General features: G+C 42.6%; 1 protein-coding gene across 2 annotated transcripts in view; it reads right to left on the reverse strand.

The window, feature by feature from the left end:
• POLR3A (RNA polymerase III subunit A) overlaps positions 1–20,701 on the reverse strand; it is a 55,954-nt gene that overhangs the window by 27,344 nt on the left and 7,909 nt on the right. For both annotated transcript variants that reach the window (XM_075934729.1, XM_075934728.1), the window contains exons 7-21: positions 18,678–18,840; positions 18,321–18,457; positions 17,427–17,530; positions 16,633–16,774; positions 16,010–16,150; positions 14,127–14,196; positions 13,263–13,390; positions 11,065–11,203; positions 9,463–9,627; positions 9,002–9,174; positions 6,963–7,074; positions 5,702–5,820; positions 4,177–4,314; positions 1,541–1,711; positions 679–792 (exon numbers count right to left, since the gene is read on the reverse strand). In XM_075934729.1, the coding sequence (XP_075790844.1) occupies positions 679–792; positions 1,541–1,711; positions 4,177–4,314; positions 5,702–5,820; positions 6,963–7,074; positions 9,002–9,174; positions 9,463–9,627; positions 11,065–11,203; positions 13,263–13,390; positions 14,127–14,196; positions 16,010–16,150; positions 16,633–16,774; positions 17,427–17,530; positions 18,321–18,457; positions 18,678–18,840 (2,016 nt within the window). The remainder of the gene's footprint in view (positions 1–678; positions 793–1,540; positions 1,712–4,176; positions 4,315–5,701; positions 5,821–6,962; positions 7,075–9,001; positions 9,175–9,462; positions 9,628–11,064; positions 11,204–13,262; positions 13,391–14,126; positions 14,197–16,009; positions 16,151–16,632; positions 16,775–17,426; positions 17,531–18,320; positions 18,458–18,677; positions 18,841–20,701) is intronic.

Here is a 20,701-nt window from a genome sequence, read left to right on the forward strand (position 1 = left end):
CTGCTGGCCACCCTCTGCGATGGGACCCCGGTCCTAGCAGTAAAGACACGGACGTTAAACCTTTTCTCGGAAACATACACACACACACTGCCCTGACCGTCGGCTGACAATATGTCTGGCCGGGGAGGGAGGGGGAATGCAGGAGTGGGCTGGGGGCATAGTGTCTGTCCAGAGGGGGCAGAAGCAGGCTGGGGTAGGTGTCTGCTGGAGGGAGGTGGTGGAGCAGGCTGGGTTGTGGGGTCTTGGTGGAAGGGGTATATGAGGGTGCAGGGTTTTGGTGGAGGGTGTGTCTGAGGGGGCTGGGGGTATGAGGTATCAGCTTGGGGGGTATGAGTGAGTGGGCTGGGGATGCAGGGTCTTGGCAGAGGTGGTGTGTGAGGGAGTTGGGGGTGTGGAGTCTCAGCAGGCAGCAGCTTCAGCATTCCCCCCAGAAGCCGGGGATGTCTGGGCCGAGGATGCAGCATGGCAGCCTCTCCATGTGGCTGTCGGGAAGGGGAGGGCCGGGCTTAGCCCCAGGGGCAGGGCCTTGGGTAAAAGGGGCAGGGCTAGGGTTTGCCTTCCCCAGCTGGGCTTTCACCACCCATGCCTATCCCCACTGCCTGTGGATGCTGATGACGTCATTCTGTCATCCTGCAGGAAAAAAAATGTATAGAGAGAGATTATGGATTAAGAAGTTACCTGCAGGAAACTGTCTCGGCAGCAAAGGAATTCAACCTTCTTCATGATGGACTCAGCAGTTAACACCAATTCATTTTTACTAAGAGCTGGTTCACTTTGACATGGATATACGGCCTTAAGCAATAACAAAGAGTTATACTTCTACATACATAGACCTCACAGGGCCATTGCATTAATTATTTTAGAGATTAGTTCTGTGTCCTACATGGACAATAAAGTCCCTTAACACTTCACTGAATAGCATCCCATATATATGTACTTGGAAAAATATCAACCCGTATTTTAATGATTACACCAATCAAATTATTTCAGCCAGTCACTTAAGTCCAATTTGCCACTTCCACAGAAAAAAAATTGGTCTTAGGCAAGATAAAATATGAACATTCTGCAAACAAGAAGAGATGTTCAGCCTTCAAACATTTCACAATACCTCATTAGGCTCAGAGACAGCCAACAAGGCTCTTTTTACTTGTGAGCTGAGCAATCCAACAACTCGATACGGAAGAAAAAATGTTCTTCCCAATGAGCCCAATCCATCCACCTAATTAATTCAACGGTAGTCCAACCACTGACTTCAATGGGCTATCGGTAAGGCATGAACAGCATACCCTAAAATCTTCCCAAATGATCATCTATTCATTCAATTTCAAAGGAGCTTTAGCATTCTTTAGTTAACATAAACCTGCTAACGAAGTCCAGCTGACAGATCTGGCAAGAAATTAAGTTTAGAAAGAAATCCTTACAACACTGAGCATCATACTATTTTATCATGACACTTCTCTATGCCCTAAATACTATTTCATGTCTCTGACATCTAGAGAACCTAAACATATTTGCAACAGATGATTTCAGAAAAACTGACTCTGATGTTGTCCAGGACTCGCTTGAATTCCAAAGGCTCATCTTTCCCTTCCATAGCGGCAGGATCTAAGCCATCTCCCCCATAAATGAACTGTATAATGTCACCAGTAGAACTTCTGACAGTCAGATCATATTGAGAGCAAAGATCTTCAAGAGATTTCACCAGTCTTCTCTAGAAAAAAGGAGAGGAAGTAAAGACGACTGTTTTTTAAGACTCTCCAGGCATTTGAGTTACAAAAAACCCCTTATGGAATATGGTACTGAGAAAATAAAACTTTATTTCATACACTATCCATAAGATTTCATTTTATGTTCCCCTGAGAACAAAACAACTCAGCAGTAATAAATAAGTCAATGCAATATGAAGGTCTGCAAATTTTCCTTCATACACCACATATAATTTAATTTTGCACAACCATGCACACACACACTCAAATTTAATCACCATTAGAGTCTAATACAGTCCACTTTATCTGGAATTTAAAAATACAAATACTTTTTAGGAAAATGTCTTTACAATCACGTGTTTCTAACCAGCTTTGTTTTCTGGTATTATTTTTTAAATGCAAGAACATAGGAGATTTTGCCACAGAAACGGTCTTGCAGGAAGAAAAAAAGAGCACAGTCAGTCTGAACAACGGCCTCTTTTTAAAAAACACAGAGTTCTAATTTATGAGTCAGCCTTCAAGGTATTTGTGGCACATGTTCAAACCCACATAGCTGTGATTAGGCAGGGCTGGGCAAACAGGTCTTAAAAGAACGTGTGCTTACTTCAATTTACATGTAAATAATAACAAGGAGCTTGAGAAGACATGGCAAATCTATACTTTAAGAAGACAGCAGCATGACATCTGGAAGACAGAGTGTGGCTGACTTGCTAACCAATTGCTGGGGTCAAAGTTGCTAGACTAGGGCTGTGGAAGAGACCTGCATGCTGTTTGTGAGTGACCTAGATGGCCACGATAGCCGCAAAATATATGAGGCACCAAAGGTTGGAGGGCTGACGGTGACACAGCCCAACACTAGTCTGGATTGCACCCCAGATTGTCATACCTTCTAAATGGGGTCAGAGATTGCACCCAAATAAGAAAATAAGAATGTTTAAGATAGTAAGAATTTAAGTGTGTGAATTTCAAGAGCACTCACACTGGCTTCTCTATGACTATAATCAATGAAAGAGTTCCTATTTACCTAAATAGAGCAAAAGTTAGGCCAGCCTTGAGCTACAGTCCAACAAGATCACGCACATTCAAGTAAGTGTTCATTTTTATAATAGGAGCCAAATTCTGCTGGTCTTACTTCAGTAGTCCCCTGAAGACTCTGAGATGGCTCACACTAGTAAGATAAGCAGATTTGCCCCAGAACAGGCCATGATCACAACTAGGCAATGCAGAGAGCTTTCTTTTTCTTTTGATGGTTTAAACCAGGGATGGGCAACCAGGAATGGTGGGTGGGACACATGAGAAGTCCTCCTTCACCTCAGTGAGCTGCAACAGCCCGTGACCTATTGGGTTTCCACCTGTGGTCCCCATCTGCTCCCTCCTCAGCCACATGCCTCATGCACCAAGGCACCGGAGCCCCCCACTCTTCCCCCAATCAGCAGTTTCGGGGTCTGTGAATCTACTGATTCAGATTCTGTCCCAGCTACTCTCCCTCCCTCCCAGAGCTGGAACATCATGAGCAGCTGATTCACAGTGTTCCAGCTCTGAAAAAAAGGGGGAAGAGCAGGGACAAAGCACAAATCGGGCAATTCATGGCTTCTCCAAAAATAAGAAGTGTGGGGCTTTGGTGCCCCACTGCGCGAGGTGGGGGATAGCCAGGGGGTCCACAGGCCATAGGTGGAGCCCAAGTGGGCCACATGTGGCCCGCAGGCTGCCCCGTGCTAGTTTAAACCAAGAGTTTCAAGTTTCACTGGTATTATCTTTGTTTCTTAGTCCAAATCTACACTGCAGGGAGAAAGTCAGCTTAAGGTATACAACTCCAGCTACGTAAACAACACAGCTGGAATCGACGTACCTTAAGCCAAGTTTGGCACAGTCTCCACAGTGGGAGGACAACAGGAGAAATGCTCCCATCAAGTTCCCTTACTCCTTCCGACAGCGAGGAGTACTGGTGCAGATGGGGGCCGGGACCCCACTCCCGACAGGAGCTGCTGGACCCACACAAGCCGGAACTGAGCAAGCATGGCTCAGTCCCAGCTTACACTGGTCCGGTACCACTGTGGCTCTATTTTAAATGTAGTAAGAGTCAGATGGCTCTTATTAAATTTAAAAATGCAGAGCCACAGCTGTCCTAGCTGTCCCAGCTAGCGCCGGTGTGGGGTCTATCTTCTGCGCGCCCAGCTGCACAGTTTAAATTTAAACTGCAGAGCCGTAGCGGGATAGCGCTGGACTGGCGTGAGCCGGGACAAAGCGCCCTCCCTTAACGACTAATTGGGTAGTTAATAGAAATTGTATCGACTACACGATTAGTCTATTATGCACCTCTTAACATCCTTATTTTAGAAGAGTAATGACTATGTTTTCCAACATCAAACACTAGATCAATGAGGTCTATTCAAGATATGACTGGCAACCATAATAACCCTCTTGCAACACCAAAACTGATATACATCTCTATGCCTTTATCAAGCGTTACCTGCATATATCCAGTTTCAGCTGTTTTTACTGCTGTATCAACTAGACCTTCTCGACCAGCCATTGTATGGAAGAAGAACTCAGTAGGAGTCAAGCCAGAATAGAAACTATTGGCAACAAAACCTTTTGCTGCTGGAAGCTAAAGGAAGAGGAAAAAAAGTTCTGAAGACACATTCTACAAGTCTGCAATAGCAAAACATTTCTTCTAGTGGGGTCTCCTGAGTTGCAACCTGGTTGGAGAACGACATGAATGCTCATTTTTGAGTGGCAATGAGAAAGTATGGCAGAAGCATGACTTCCACTTCTCAACCTGGCCCTATGGATTGTGGAGTATCTAACATGATTCATACTGATGGGAGTTTCTAACTGTGGTCATTTTACTTTATCAACTTATTTTGGCTACTGATGAGGGTCTGGTCAATAGAATTTATACCGGGATGAGGGAACTTTTTTGGTCTGGGGATTACTGACCAACAGAAAAACACAAAAAGCCCTCACTCAGGTGACCCCCCCCCCCCCCACAACTGAGAAGTGGAAAATAAAGACACTAAGCCTCATGGGGGGAAGTGTGGTGTGCAAGGATCAGGGCTCCATGACTTGGCCCAATCAACTTTTCTAGGGAGCTAATAGATTTTGCGGGCCCCCTCCCCCAGGCTCAGAGGTGGAGCCAAAAGTAAGCAGTTCAGTGTGACGGAGGGAGCTGCCAGGGAACAGGTTGGGGGTGAGTGCAGGGTCTGGGTGGGAGGTAGGGTGTAGGAGAGAATTAAGGTTTGGGGTGCCGTGTTTGGGACGGAGAAGGTGGGGCTGTTTCACCTCCGGGGCAGAGGGGAGCACGTCACTCTGCACTGCCTTATGCTTGTGGGCACCGCCCCCCGCTGCTCTCACTGGCCGTGGGGGAAAAGCCTGCAAGTGAGCACTAGCTTCCCTGCACTGCTGTTTCTCCAGCCAATGGGGGAGGGCGAACGGCAGTGTGCAGAACCACTTCCTTCCCGTCAGGCAGAGCCAGACATGCAGGGGCTTTAGTGCCAGCTCCTTGCTGCTTCCCCCACTTTAGGGGATGGGGTAGTCTCACAGGATCAATCAAGGAAAGCCAGCAGTTGGATCTGGCCTGTGGGCTGTAGGTTTCCCAGCCCTGCTTTACACAAACTGCTCAGAGCCAATTTAGAAGCTTATTAAACTAAAACCCCATCACTAGCATCCAACTCTGCTGGGCTCTTACTACATTCAAAGTGCAGAGCTGCACTTTGCAGGTCAGGTAAACTCCTCGGAGAATGGGAGGGGGGGATGTTGCACAAGCAGGGATGAGTAGTTCTAGTTCGCACAACTCTGGGACCACTGTGGCTCTTCCTCCCCTGCCCCCAGCACAGACCTGGCTTTAATCCAGCTCCCTCCCCTCCAACTTGCTGCCTCTGATACACAGGCAGGGGGGACAAAGAGTACTGTAGTTCAACAGTCACTTGACTAGTTGCATACATCCCTAGTAAGGACCTATTTGTCAGGACTAAAACCTGTTTCATGCTACTGACCTTACAATGCTTCTCGAAGTGAGGCAGAGACCTATTTTCAAATCCATCAGGCACTCGTGACCCACTGATAGCCTGCTGTCCTACACAGGCAATCATCTGGGATATGTTAATGAAGGAACCTAAAGAACCAAGAGACATCAACATTAAAAATCCTCTAATGAAGGATGCTAGTTCAAAGTGGAGATGAATGGCACACCATTTACTAGGTCATAAGCAAATTGTTTTAAATGTGCAGTCAAACTCTTCAGTTATTTCTCCAATTCAAACCTACTTTCACAGGCTGGAGATACCAATCAAAATTAAGACATCCCTACAAGAACTCCTTGCCTGTCAATCAAAAGATTGAGTTTTCTATGGATTAAAGACCTTTATGATTGATTACAAGTTTTATGTTAGCATAATAAAAAATACCAATCAAGTTATCTACAACCCTATAATTCATGTTTATTAAAATCATTTGTTATTATTTCATTGTTGGGCATCTCTTTTGCTGTTGACAGATACAATATCAACTGCTTTAAAAACCCATCTTGAATTTAGACCGTTTCTCTACACACATAGCTTCATTTGATTAACTCCTTCTGAAAATGGTCAAAACAACATAGACTTACTATGGCTTTAACTTCAGGATACCAAAATGTTATACAAATATAAATATTAATAAAACTCCTTCCCCTGTGAAGTATTACCTCTCTCCAATACAGATGGAGGCAAAGAGCACAATTAACTTGCTCAAGGTCACACAAGAAATTAATAGCAAAAGATCAGACAATACCCAAGCAAAAGAAGAAAACTAATTGGTTCAACTGATTTAAGCAAATCAGTAGAAATGAGGATCACAAAACATGACATGGAATGACTTGACTTTCCACTGCCATTATCTTCCTGACCAATACTTTTTCAGATAACCCCACAAAAATATGAGTGTATTTGACTCTGAAATAAATGTGTTTATTTGTGTATTTCCATAAGATTCCCTCTGGCAATGTACTGGATGGAGGATCTTTTTGTAGAGCAATAAAAACCTAAATCAATAAAAGAAAGGGTGGTACTGAGTGTGACCATTTACAAGGCAATTTAAAAAGAAGCTAGTTTTACCCTCTCCAAAGGTTCTGATAACGATACATGCTATGTACTTACACAACTGCATGTTTTAGACAAAACATACTTCTTAACGTTTAATGCAAAGGCGGAACAAGCAATTAACAGCAAATGATGTAAGCAGCAACTTCATGCAATATTGTAACTTCACTGATCTTACCTTTAGAACCACAGAGCGCCATGATAAGGGGACTGTTACTCTTATCTAGTTCTCTGAGACAGGCACTGCCAGCGTGGTCTCTGATCACAGAGAGCTCTTTAAGGATTAAGGCCTAAAATCACAGAGTTCAGACATTTAGTATTAGTAACAGGTAACGTGCACATAGTATACTAAGGCTAGCCACCAAAAAACCTTCAGCGATGTTCTGTATGAAGACTACAATAGCATCAAAAAGGCGAGCAAAAATTTGCTAAAATGTAAAAAATTTCTGTTTTCTGAAATGCATGAGAATCTTAGTGAAATGAATTACACAATGGGAGACCCACTATAGATTAGGGATGTAAAATTCCATTTAATCAGTTAGCTAAGGTTTAACTGGTTAAGCAGGATGGGGGGGGGGGAGGGGTTCTCTCCCCGGTTACCCATTCACAGCCTTACTATCAAGTTTATCTGTATGTGTTCTATAATGTATTTTGTGCAAGTATTACATTTAATAAGAGATTTTATTCCTCTTCTTCTCTACTTCGAGAAGGTAAAACTACTGCTTTTTGTGACTAGCATCGAATTGATTACTAGCAAAGTGACATCTTATTTTAGCTGTACAGAGCTTCTGAAAAACAGTGATTGAGCACTTCTAGAAATTGACTAGCTAAGGGTATGTCTACACTTGCACCCTCTTTCGATTTAAATATCCCACGCTTCATTTGCATATTCACATTATGGCACAATTTCAAAAGAGTGCTATTTTGAAATAACAGACTCGGTTAAGACGCCGTTATTTTAAGAGAAAACCCCTCTCTCAAAATAACTGGTAAACCTCATTGTCTGAGGAATAAGGGTTATTTCGAGAGAAGGGTTCTCTCTCGAAATAACAGACACTGTTAAGACGCAGTTATTTCAAAATAGCGCTATTTTGAAATAGCACCATAATGTGAATATGGAAATGAAGATATTTAAATCCCAGCTTAATTTGCAATTTCGAATGTCTTCATTTGCATCCCTCTCTCGAAAGAGGGTGCAGGTGTAGACATACACCTAAGAGAACAAAGGTTTGAAACTTAATGGAGGCGACAGCTACATGATTACCCAGGTTCTTCAAGTTAGGCATGTATATAAGTACAATGATTCATTCCCCATAATTTTTAGGCGAAGTCATATTTAGAACCTGCTGTGTATTTTATAACCTTTTAATCAAATCTTACTGAAAACTATCTTGTAACAGGCTAGTATTGTTGTTTGTTTTACACAGTCCTGCAAGTAAAGCTGGCTTTGGCTTAGTTTGCAGCCTGCCTGACATGAGCTAAATGTTACTTTAAATTGCCTTGTCATCAAGTCAGCTTGTTTACAACAGCTACACAGAACAGAGATGGATATTTAATAAATTAAGATGCGCTTAAATTGAAGATAATGCAGCAATAAATTGTGTTGCCAAAAGCAGTTAGAGAAGTGGACTGAAAGCTAGCAAAAACACCCTATGCAGAGAAACAGGTCAAAGTGGCCTGGCCAAAACACGCATGATTGTGTACTATCAGAGAACACCACGAAAATGACAGCAAAATCTTACATGCCAATTAAAGTTCATACATGAGTATTGTATGAGTGAGATAAAATACTTAACTAATGATATGTAATATGGATGTCTAATTAAAATATGAGAGGCAGGGCTAAGGGAGCAGTTGTCCCAGAGCTCCTGGCTGCCACCACAGTAGCCCTGGACACTTAAAAAAAATCGCATTTGGAGTGCCACACACAGCTGAGAGGGGCCAGCATGGTGTGCTACAGGTGGCTGAGGGCTGACTGTGCCCAGCCCTACTGCTTCCTCCCACAGCCCTGTCCTTTCCAGAAACGGGGAGCCAGGCACATCCCCAACCTTGCCAAGGAGCCCAGCAAGTCTGTCAGCCCCCTGGAAATAGCACTTTAATAATATTTGTACCTGCAAGATATGCTTTCAATTAAAATAAAGTTTTGATTTAATAAACCTGGCCTGAGTGTGTGGCACCCTCATTCAACGCTATTATGACCAACCAAGTACCACTCACCTCTAATGTCTCTTCTGCGGTGCAGCCAGGCTGCTGCTGCAGCTTGCCAGTGTTCAAAGCTTCAATGTACTCATCACATTTCTTATAGCCGGCATTTAGCAGCTCATATTTAGCCTTTAGCAGCCCCTGTCCTGGAGTTACATCACCAATCCCAATTGAGAACCCTCGGTTAGCTACAGTAAAATTACAAAAAAAGATACTGATATATGTAAAAGAAGTTCACTGAGTTCTTTGCAGATAATTTTGTTCCATTATATGGCATTTGCAAATCCATCTCCTGAGTTAAAAACGAAATTGTGAACAGATGCACTTTTTCCATTTCCATCAAGTATCTTACTAATTTTATTTGTTTGAATAAGCTACATATTAATAGCAAACTTCCTGGATTTAAGTTACAATATTACAGTAAAATATTGTTAGAACAAAAGGCTCCCCCTCCCGCCCCTCGCCAAGCTACTTACAGAGGTAGACAGGAGCAAGCCTAGCTAACCGTGACATAGCATCTGCTGCTTCCACCTGTCCCCAGTCTCTCAGCAGAATGTAAAAAATATTTTTCTTGGATCCGGATCCTAATGTTCCTTTGTCCATACTACCACTCATCAACTGGCTATTCTGGATTGTAACATCTGGAGGCACAAAGGAAAATACTGAAAGCCTAACACCCTAAAAGACCAAGAGTTTAACTTAGGTTACCAGTCATTTAATAGTATTTCATCATAAATATGTTATCTGTCAAAGCAAAAAGCTGGAAAAAACCCCACATGCATTTGTTATGCCCACAGAAGTATAACACTGAATGAAAGAAGATACAGTCCAAGGCTATGTCTACACTGGCACCTTTTTCCGGAAATGCTTAAAACGGAATACTATTCCGTTTTCAGTTTTTCCGGAAAAGGAGCGTCTACATTGGCAGGCTGCTTTTCCGGAAAAGCCCTTTTCCCGGAAAAGCGTCTGTGGCCAATGTAGACGCGCTTTTCCGGAAAAGAGCCCCGAGTGTCATTTTCGCGATCGGGGCTTTTTTCCGGAAAAGACTACTGGGCTGTCTACACTGGCCCTTTTCCGGAACAGTGTTCCAGAATAAGGACTTATGCCCGAGCGGGAGCAGAATAGTTTTTCCGGAATAGCGGCTGATTTTGTACAGTAGAGCGTCGTTGCTTTTCCGGAAAAGCAAGCGGCCAGTGTAGACAGCTCGCAGCTTATTCTGGAAAAGCGGCTGCTTTTCCGGAATAAGTGGCCCAGTGTAGACACAGCCCCAAGTGTCTCAGAAACTGTCCTCCCCTGCAACTCCATTTCCCACATACTTTTAAGTCTATTTCCCATCCCTTTCCCAGGTAAATGCTTAAATTGCCCGATTTTCTTTTAAGAAACAGTAGTAGCCTGTAACTTAAAAGCAATCTTAATGCTGCACATCTTCTCTACAAGCCCTGCTCAAGTCTCTCACCAGTCCCTTCATTTCAGTGCTTTGTCGTTCTCCACCCACACTTGCTGTGCGTCCACCCCACTGCTCTCCAACACTGGACTGACATATCAAGTGTTTGCATTGCCCATTCAAAGCCCACTTTCCTCCACTGCCTTGCACCTTGATCCCAATTTTAAAAACACTAGAGAATTTTCTGTCAGTAAGTAACTGTTTTTGAGCAGTCTCTACTTTCCTTATCACCTTCCTTTGTCTTGCTTCAAGAGCCGCACTTCCCAAGTTAAACACGGTAAGATCTTTGGGGCAAAGATCGTGCTTGCCCCCATCTCTGTAAGGGGTCATGGAAAGGTAATTGCTACATAAATGTTTTATCGCTAAAATTAATGATTTTTCCTTAGTGTTGTATGTCTGAGAAAACATCAACTTTTGAGAAATATCCTAATTTGTGTATGAAACAAATATTCATCACACCCTTACATTTTTACTCAGCCTCATGCTTACCAGTGAAAACAGCATTTAACAGTGAAAAGTGCATTTGACAGCATTTTCCTCAGTCACATTTCCCTGTTGTGACACAACTCTAGCTAGTAACAGTAATCACTGGGGTGCATTTTTAACAAACAGTTGAACAGTCAAGGACACTCACAAGAATCATTGGTACAAAGATCTTCCCCTCTGCCACAATACTGTTTTCCTTTGGTTCGGAGATTGGCTTTCACAGGACAGTCATCGCTAGGTTTCAGAATCAGGCTGAAGACCTGCTTTCCTGTCCACAGGGTTACAGGCTGAAGGCAACAAAGGGAAAGAATCAGACACGGTTTTCAATAGGGTTACAGTTCCCAAACAGCCAATTTTTATACGCTGCTCTAAAACAGTGTTTAACATATTGGTGGAACAACATGTGGAAGTCAGGTTGCTGGAAGGGCTGCCATTAGTCAATCATAGAATACTAGAACTAGAAGGGACCTTGAGAGGTCATCAAGTCCAGTCCCCTGCCCTCATGGCAGGACCCAGTACTGTCTAGACCATCCCTGATATAGACATTTATCTAACCTACTCCCAGAGATGGAGATTCCACAACCTCCCTTGGCAATATATTCCAGAATTTAACCACTCTGACTGTTAGGAAGTTTTTCCTAATGTCCAACCTAAACCTCTCTTGCTGAAGTTTAAGCCCATTGCTTCTTGTCCTATCATCAGAGGCCAAGGAGAACAATTTTTCTCTGTCCTCCTTGTAACATCCTTTTAGAAGAGAGAGAGGGCAGGGAGGAGAAGGATGTTAAAAGTTACCTACCCCCAGGCTCCTGTCTGCCCGTTCCCCCCCGCACATGTAAACATATAATCGCTGAAAAGTCCAGCGGTTATATGTTTAAACAAATACATGTTAGTTAACACCCCTAAACCCCACTACTTTCAATTTTCCCCCACAATCCCTATGACATTTTCATTGTTTTAAATGCTCTAGACTCCCTACGGTGCTGCTGTGTATTGTAGTGAAGGAGCTGAGGACAAGTCAGTAGGATCTGGAAACAGGAAGGAGGCAGAAGATTTAATGGGAAAGTGGAGGATCGAATTCCTTCTCATCAAGCCATTCGTGCTGAACGCACAGGGCCCCAATGCAGGTGGCAGCAGCTAAAGCATCAGCACCAGATACTCCATTCAAGTTCTAACGCTCCAATATGCAGCTCTAACAAGTTGAGACTCACTGCCATGGCATCTCCTGCTGGTGAGTCCAGGAAATAGCTCTCCCCCAGCTCTGGAGTGTCCTCTTCCAGTTGACATTTCACCTGCTGTTACCTATCCATTCCCTGTTCTCCACCACATTCCACCAGGCCACATGTCCTCCCAGACTGTGATGCCTTTTCCCCATGGCGCCCATGCTTTGGGGTCCTCGTCTCCTGAGGACCCCAATCACCCCTAAAACAGCACTTGCCTCAGTGATCTGCTCCTGTTGGTCAGTCTGAACTGGACATGTCCCCAGAATTGCCTTTTGGTGGCTGCTGAATGGGTCAAGTATGCACTATAGCAGGGGTGGGCAATAATGTTTGATGGGGGGGCATTACAAGAATTTGGTAAGTGATAAAGGGTCACTCTTTCATGATATTAATGGAAGAGATACAGGGTCTGAGATGGAGATTGGATGCAGAAGGGAGCTTGGGGCAAGGAACTGGGGTGCAGGAGAGGGTGTTGGGTCTGGGAAGAAATCTGGGTGAAGGAACGGGTTCTCACCTGGGACAGGGGATTGGGGTACAGGAGGGGACACAAGGGTTTGGGTTGTGACCCAGGGCAGAAGAGGGTTGTGACCAGAGAAGGGGATTGAGGTGCAAGGTCTGGGAACGGGTAAAGCTGCAGGATGGCCAGGGCAGAAGACTGGGGGGAGGCAGGGCGGAAGATTGGGGTGGTAGAGGCAGGCTCTGGCTGGGAGACACTTACCTGAGCAACTCCCAGTCAGCAGCCCAGCAGGTTCTCTGCCTTCCATACTCTGGAAGGTTGCTCAGAGCAGCCGCTGTGTGTGATGTGCATCGGAACAGCTGCGAGTCCAAAGGGAGGGGCAGGGAGAGGTAACTTGCCTGCTGCCTGTTCTTCCAACAGGCAGCTCCCATTGGCCCGTTTCTGGTCAATGGGAGCTGCATGATTATGCTGGGCTTTGTGCCCTCCTCCCCCACCAGGCTAGCAGCTGTTCAGAAACTGGGTCCCGCAGCCAGCTTTTCTGAGCAGCTTGAGGAGCAGGGAAGGCAGGGAGCTGGCCTGCGGACTGCATTTTGCCTGGCCCTGCACTAAATCCAATAGAAATCATGGACAAACTTCTTTGCAACAGTTAAAAAACCCCATAGGATCACAAACCTTTAAGATTGCTGGGTGTGGAAGGCGAACTTTAATCTTCTCATCCTTGCCAACCAGGATAGAAGCAATAATTTGACAGGCCTTGGCACGGTCAAAGAAGGTGTCTTTTAGTGTGAGAAGATAGGCACCTAAAAGGCAAAAAAGATTAACCTGTCAGGCTCAAGTGGAATTTAAAAAGGACTGCATGTTGAGCGATATTCTGACCACTAGTTATCCAACTGATCCAGAGGACATTTAAATTCTAAAAGGCCATACTGACAACTGCTATCAAACATCCTCTTCTTTATTAGGTCTCTGGCCACAGATAAATCCACTAAGCATTTTCTATAACATTAAGTAACCTTCTAGACACATAAGTGACACCATCAACTTTTTTTAACCCTACTATTATTACAAGTAACTCTCTGATGTCAGATCATAACTGAAAAACACGGTGTAGATCAATTGAATTGCAATTTAGCTGGGGAATCCATTTTAATAGGTCTTGCAAGAGGACAAAAAAACATTTTTACAAGTTGAAAATTGGGTTGCAAAACCTCAAAAACTGTGAAGGGGCTTCAGACAGGTACACTCTCATCATGGGTGAAGGAATGATTTTCAGATTTATAGGTTTTAAAACACTTGCTGTGTTTATTTAGGTAATTTGATTTGTGAAAAAAACAGATTTATAGATTAACATGGGACATTATTCATTGCACATCTGACAAAATGGGGTTTTGCCAATGAAAGCTTATGCCCAAATACATCTGTTAGTTTGTAAAGTGTCACAGAACTCTTCCTTGTTTTTATGGGACATTACTGATTTTTTAAAAAAAGTGTGTAAGTCATACCTACACATTTCTAAAATGACCTTTACATACTTACCTGTAAGAAAATCTTGAATAGCAGCAATCAGAGGCTCTCCATTTCTTGGTGTTACCAAGTTTGCTTTGGTCTGCAGAATGTAGGAAAGAAAATTAAGTATTACTTGAAATATTCTGTGGAAAAGATTAACTTAATATACATTAACATTGCTATACAGAACTTTCAAGAAAAGGGCCACTCACATAGTTTAACGTTAGCATTTACTCTAGCACGGTGTTTCCCAAATGGTGCTCTAAAAAGTGCAAGTAAGGGTTCCACGAGAACTTTACTGCTCCCCCGCCTCCTCCCCAAAGAGACAGATGAAAACCCAGGTTTCTCTGGTGGTGGGTGGGGGTTTTGCTTGATAAATTCCTCCCCTCCCCCAGCTGTAGGGATTCCTCGGAATTCTTCTCAGTTTAAAAGGGTTCCGTGGCCAAATTAAATTGGGAAACACTGCTCTAGTATGTAGCACAAATCTGTGAACTCGAGGGTGTATAACCAGAGATTCCTTTCATATCCCTACAGCCAATACACATCTAAGATATGGATTAGCTTTGGGAAAGACTGAAGGTATGTACACCTTTACAAGTTGTGTGCTCAGTAAAACAAGTTTTACTCATAAAAGAAAAATGGCACCCAAATGTAGCATGTCTGGAAGTTTACTTCTCAATCATTTGTGGTGGAATTAACTGATGCTAGAAAGGTAGATTCCCAAGGACACAAGTAAAACCTCATAGTGACATTAATAACAAACCTATGACACATGGCTGTTTAGCAAGACTGTTGAGTAGGATTGTAACAGACCTTTGGTCAGAAAGAGAGGAATAGTTTCTACTGATGTATTGGTTGAAGTGAGTTAGTCAAGTTACAAATACAAGGGATAGTATTGCAGGTATTCCTTATAAAGTTGTGAGTTTGGTGACCCCATCATTAATCTGTTTCATTAAGTGGCTACCTTAGCTACCACCTCACTTCTTAACTCTGATCTGCACCCTGTATGGCTGTAGTCTTGACAGCCAGGATATATGGGAGATCTACTATACCTTCAAACGCCTCCCACGAGTAATTGCTAGTCTGGAAGTGAAATAATTGCCAGTGATCTCCCTTATAATTGGAGCCAGTATCAGGGTACAGCATGAGACTTCCCTGACACAATTGCCACTCCTTTACATGTAACTCAATAGCCTCCTAAAGTCTGGTCTACACTCAAAATTTGGTCGAGATATCAACAGCCCTTGGGATGAAAAATCCACACCGGAGTATCATAGCTATACCAATCTAACCCCCAGTATGGAGACAGATAAATCTATGGAAGAATGCTTCCATTAACCTAGCTACTGGCACTCAGGAATATGGTGTTCCGACAGCGATTGAAAACCTTCCCTCACTGCTACGGTCTGCATCTACACTGTGGGTTTACGACAACATACTATGGCACTGCTGTAGGTCACATCTACACTATGGATGCAATGTCCCAACCTACTTTTGAAAAGAGAACTCAGTGCTCCACTGTTGCCCTGTCAGTTGGAGGGGAGATTAGATGATGTGGCAGAAAGTAAAATACCATAGATCCCAAAGCAAAAGCCCTTTGTTTCTGCAGTCTGTCACTACAGGAAGGCACGCAGCTTAATAGTCTCTGCAAATGTGGGTTTTTTTTAAGTAGTTATCACAATGATGCGTCTACTTCTGTTTAAAATCCCCTTGGTTTCTGAAAGTTTTCCATGCCATAGCATTAGTCCCAAATAACTAGTTAGCTGCAGAATAGAGCATTGGTCTCCTGAAGCAGTCCAAAGGCCTACCCAAAGAATGCAGATCTCATGGGCAACTCAAAAATACAAGGTGTTTTTTCATTCAGAAATGCAAGCTCACATTACCACAAGCCAGAAGTAAAATACTCCATTTACCCCCATCAGAATCAATGCTTCTGCTTTGGCCTCCTCCGTTTGAGGAAGATGAAGGTTCATTTCATCTCCATCAAAATCAGCATTGTATGGTGTGCAGACACATTCGTTAAACCTGAAGGTCCTGTGGGGCTTTACTCTAGCCTGCAAGAGATGAAAAAATGATGCCACAAAGACCATGAACCACACTGAGATTCAGAAAGTTCCAGAATCTGCAAGTTTTGAGTGGGTTTTCTTCGCAAATGATACTTTTACTTTTTCTTAAATATGAAGACTCTTAAAATGCTACATCTAATTATTTACTTTAATTTACACAGAAACTGATGGAGGCTCACCAAGTGAATTTACTTACTAACCCCTTAACCTTGTGCTTGCAAAGTACAAAATGCATCATATTCTTAGGTATCAGAGCTCTTACTAATGCTACAAATGTTGTTACTTTTACATCTACTTCTATGCTGCATGCATACACCAATGTAAGTCAGTGGAATTTGAACAAGACTACTCATGTAATGTTGCTCTAAGATGAAGGGGGCCAAAAAAACAGTTTGGCCGAGAGATTAACAAATAAAACTAAACCACCAAAGGTTAAAGTTGCGAGTTAGCCAGGCTGTGCGGATACTCACTATGTGAGCCATTATGCTTAGCTTGTGCAGAGAGGGCTGTCGGTTGAACAGAACTATATCCCCATCTATGAGATGTCTCTCTACTATGTCACCATACTTGAGCTCCTGAGCCATCTTCTCACGGTTTCCATATTTCAAAAACCTTATATAAAAACACAACAAGAGAGCCAAAATCCCATGGAAAAAGGAAACCCAGAAAAACAGACAAAGAGGATTTCTTATACTCTGATTTGTTAAAAAGCCTCCAGTGACAGTCACTTTGAAGCAGACATGCATTCTACAAGTTTATTAAATATTAACAGAGTGTCTGTCGTCGAGCAGAACTGAGAGGTAATGTCTTTCACGCAAGTTTTAGATTAAGACTGAGGTCAGTTGAATAACAAAGATACAGCAGAGTTACATAATCCATTAGCAAATAACTACATCATTATTCCCCACGGTCAAGGTGGATCCGTCACCAAAGACAGCACATCCATGAAAATCAATGTTTTAAAGAAAAAAATTAGTTTTAAGTTCCCAGGGAACAGGCCTATGTCATCCACAAATTGCTTGCTAACAAGAACACTGAAATCTATGCCTATCAAAATGTTCTAAATAGGAGAGCTTATCTATGTTCACATTTGCTTCTACAAGCTATCCTTAGGTCATGGAATATTGTTTTATTTGTTACCAAAGATGACAAACCAAAAACTTCAAAGAAGTCCCTATGGTGAATAATCTGCTGGTTTCAGTTCAGCAGTGAGACCTACCAGGTAGCAGTGGTAGGTGGCAAGTGAACCTTTACAGATAAGTACCTTTTCATTTGCGTGTGCCTCTGCTGAATGAAATTGGCACCAGGGTGAACTTCAGGACCGTTCCGTACAAGTTTCCTCATAAAATTTAGGTTAGCTTTGTTCACCTGCAGCATAAAAGGTATCAGTTAGAAACAAGCAAAACATTTTACCGCCACTTGCTATTCCTTGGGTTTGTACTTTGGGATTTTTTGGTTTAACTTCCATTTCTATACTGATTGCCCCCCCATATTTTAAGCTCCTGAAGGGACATGAAAAGAAGAAAAATACAAGCCAATTTTGACCTTATGGAGGAAAGACTATTGACTGAATTGGAATGAATAACTTGCTGGCCAAATTCACAAATAGAGGGAAGCTTCAGAAGCTTTCTAAAATGCTGAGATCTATGTTAAATGCGAACACAGTTTCCATTAGCAAAGCTGACATCCTCATTGTACAGCTGGTCTGTTTTATGCTACACAATCAAAGCAATGAGAAAACAAAGTGCAGACAGGATCACAGATAAATTATGTCTTCTGTATTTTAATCTATTAGGAACAAAGTATAAAATCACAGACACACTGTAATGTGAAGTCATGCAAAATTTCTAACAGATTGGACAAAACTGACTTGGTTGTTTTTCCATGACTGTCCCTTCATGCCTCCCTCCTTATAGTCTGCAACAAACATCCCCTCTGCCTTGCTCTGTGAAACAAATCAGCTTTACAATGGACAATGAATCTATGCCTCTATGACCTTCTGGTGCTAAAGGCACTGAGCACCTGAAACTATATGACATTCTTTCCCAGTACACACTCTATTGATTCCCTTTCTCTCCAGTGATTTGAACTGCACAATGAACAATGTAGGTATCTGGAGAAACATGCATGAAAAGAATTTCAGTTTTACACTACTTACTTTTTCAGGGAATGTTAAAATTTTGGCAACGTGAACAGGCACAGCAACTTCGTCTATTCGTAAGTTGGGGTCAGGGGAAATGACAGTTCTGCCTGAGAAGTCCACTCGCTTTCCAGACAGATTGCCTCTAAACCGACCTAACAAAGCAAATTAAAGCTAGTTGGGGAAAATGATACCGTATAAAATGACATTTGGGACAACAAAGTGTTAATACAGCATAGTAGGCACATCATATAGGGAAACACTGCTAATTTCATCTGCCAACACTGCTCTGACCACCATGCAGTGGAAAAGGTTTTGGCTTAAAAAAAAAATAAAAAAAAATTGGGAGGTGGAAAAGGAACAGTTTCAACATACCTTGCTTCCCTTTCAGTCTTTGAACAAAACCTCGGGTCCATTTCTTGGGTGCCATATTAAGAGGAATTCCAGAAAGCTCACTGTTAATGTACAGGGCACACTGTAGCTGTAGGAAGTCCCAGTCTTCCATTATCATCTGTGTTTTGGCTCCCGATATCCTATGCTAAACAAGACAGTTACCCATTTCAGAAAACAAATGTAGCGACACACAAAATTGGCATTGAATACATTTTTCAGAAAGATTCGCACCACCTTAAGCTGCAAAAGCAACAAGACATTGGTACCCTCACCATAAGTAATAACGGGCCACATTCTGTTCATGCATAAGGTTGCATGGATGTAACACAACAGAACCCGGCAAAACACATTTTCCTTCTGGCAAGGCCAGCTTCTGATTAATGACGAACTAAAGGATTTGTGCCTGTTTGATTATCTGACCATTTTAATACTTTGAATGTGTAATGCAAACAGCATGCTGTGGAAACACATTACAATTCATTAAACATGACTAATTTAGCAGAGAGGTCGCATACAAAATTACACTGTATTTCGCACTCTTCTAGATGAAGATCATCGTTCAAAGTTTCACTCCTGCATTTCTGTAGCATGAATTAAGACAAAACAACAGGTTAAGCCAGTACTAATTTCTCTATTTCCCAGGGAAGAGCACACATGCTCTAGAGCAGTGATTCTCAACCTTTTTTTGCTCATGGTCCCCTTCTGAGCCTCATTCATCATACACCTGGCAGTTAAGTTTGGGTGGCCCCCTCAGAAACTTACTGTGGCCCGCTAATGTTCTGGTTTTTTCCATGTGGCCCCCTGAGGAGCCATATGACCCACGTTGAGAGCCACTGCTATAGAGCACCATTTCCCATGATGGGAGAAAAATAGGACATACAAAGGGCTAGTTTCTGGGGGACGTATGGTAAACAAATCTCTCCAATTGCATTGAGAATTAAATTGTTCTCCGATTTACGTTTTTGTTTAAAAACCATTCTAGCTGTAATCATTTCAAATACAACCTTGAAAGCATGACCTGAATACAACCAATGTCTGAGTTTTCAGAGAGTGGAAACAATAGCTCTGAACTGTGAAGTGCCCCTTTTATTTCAATGGGTACTGACTGACTTTGTGCAGTTTTCTTGACAGGTTTCATTTCACTGGGCTAAATTACATTTCTATTTAGCTTAAACCCGGGCCTAATCAATTTAAACTAAACCAAGTAAATCTGGTTTAATCCAAAAAGAAATCAGGTAATATATTGCAGCAGTTTAAAAAAATTAAATTGGTGAAATTCTACAAGCCCAATAAGCTGTTCATATTGGGTAGGATTTTAAGACCACCTGGAAGAGTATAAAGAGAGATGAGAAGGAGATATGAGCTTCTCTCATTTGGGAAGAACTGGTTTGGAGTCAAAAGAATACTGCCCAATTCACAACAGACCTTCCAGCAAAGCAACAGACTTCTAGCTCTAGCATCCCTTTCAGTCCTTGATGAAGGAAGAATGGTAACAGATCTGAATTCTTACGAATGAGTGATAGGGTAGAGTAAGAGGGAAAAGACAGGTGCCTCTAAACATAAAAAGAGAAGTTGGAAGAGCCTTCTGGCAAAGAGACACAAAGGGATATACAATAAGAAATGAGATGAGTGAGAGAATTTCTGGGCTTATGAATCTTAATTATATGCTTGTGCTACCATCAAGCACAAAAGACATCTCAAAACATGAGAAATGTAGTGTAATCTACACTGAAACTGAAAAATACTTAAGAACAAGAATTAGTCTAGTCCATGTTTAGCAGGTCTCTAACATAGTGGTCTGACACCAAGAGCCAAATAGACAGCACCATCCGAGTCCAGCATTCCTATGCCATTTTGCATAGGACCAGATACCACAGCTGACTCTTACACTGAAGTCAATGCAACACTAGGCCCAGCAGCAACAAGCAAAATCAATTCCATCCCTCCTCCCAAGTCGAATACATTGTTTTATTTACTAGCAGATGTACCTGGCATTGCTTTGGTCT

Source organism: Pelodiscus sinensis, chromosome 8, assembly GCF_049634645.1.
Source record: "Pelodiscus sinensis isolate JC-2024 chromosome 8, ASM4963464v1, whole genome shotgun sequence".
Classification (NCBI taxonomy): Eukaryota; Metazoa; Chordata; order Testudines; family Trionychidae; genus Pelodiscus; species Pelodiscus sinensis.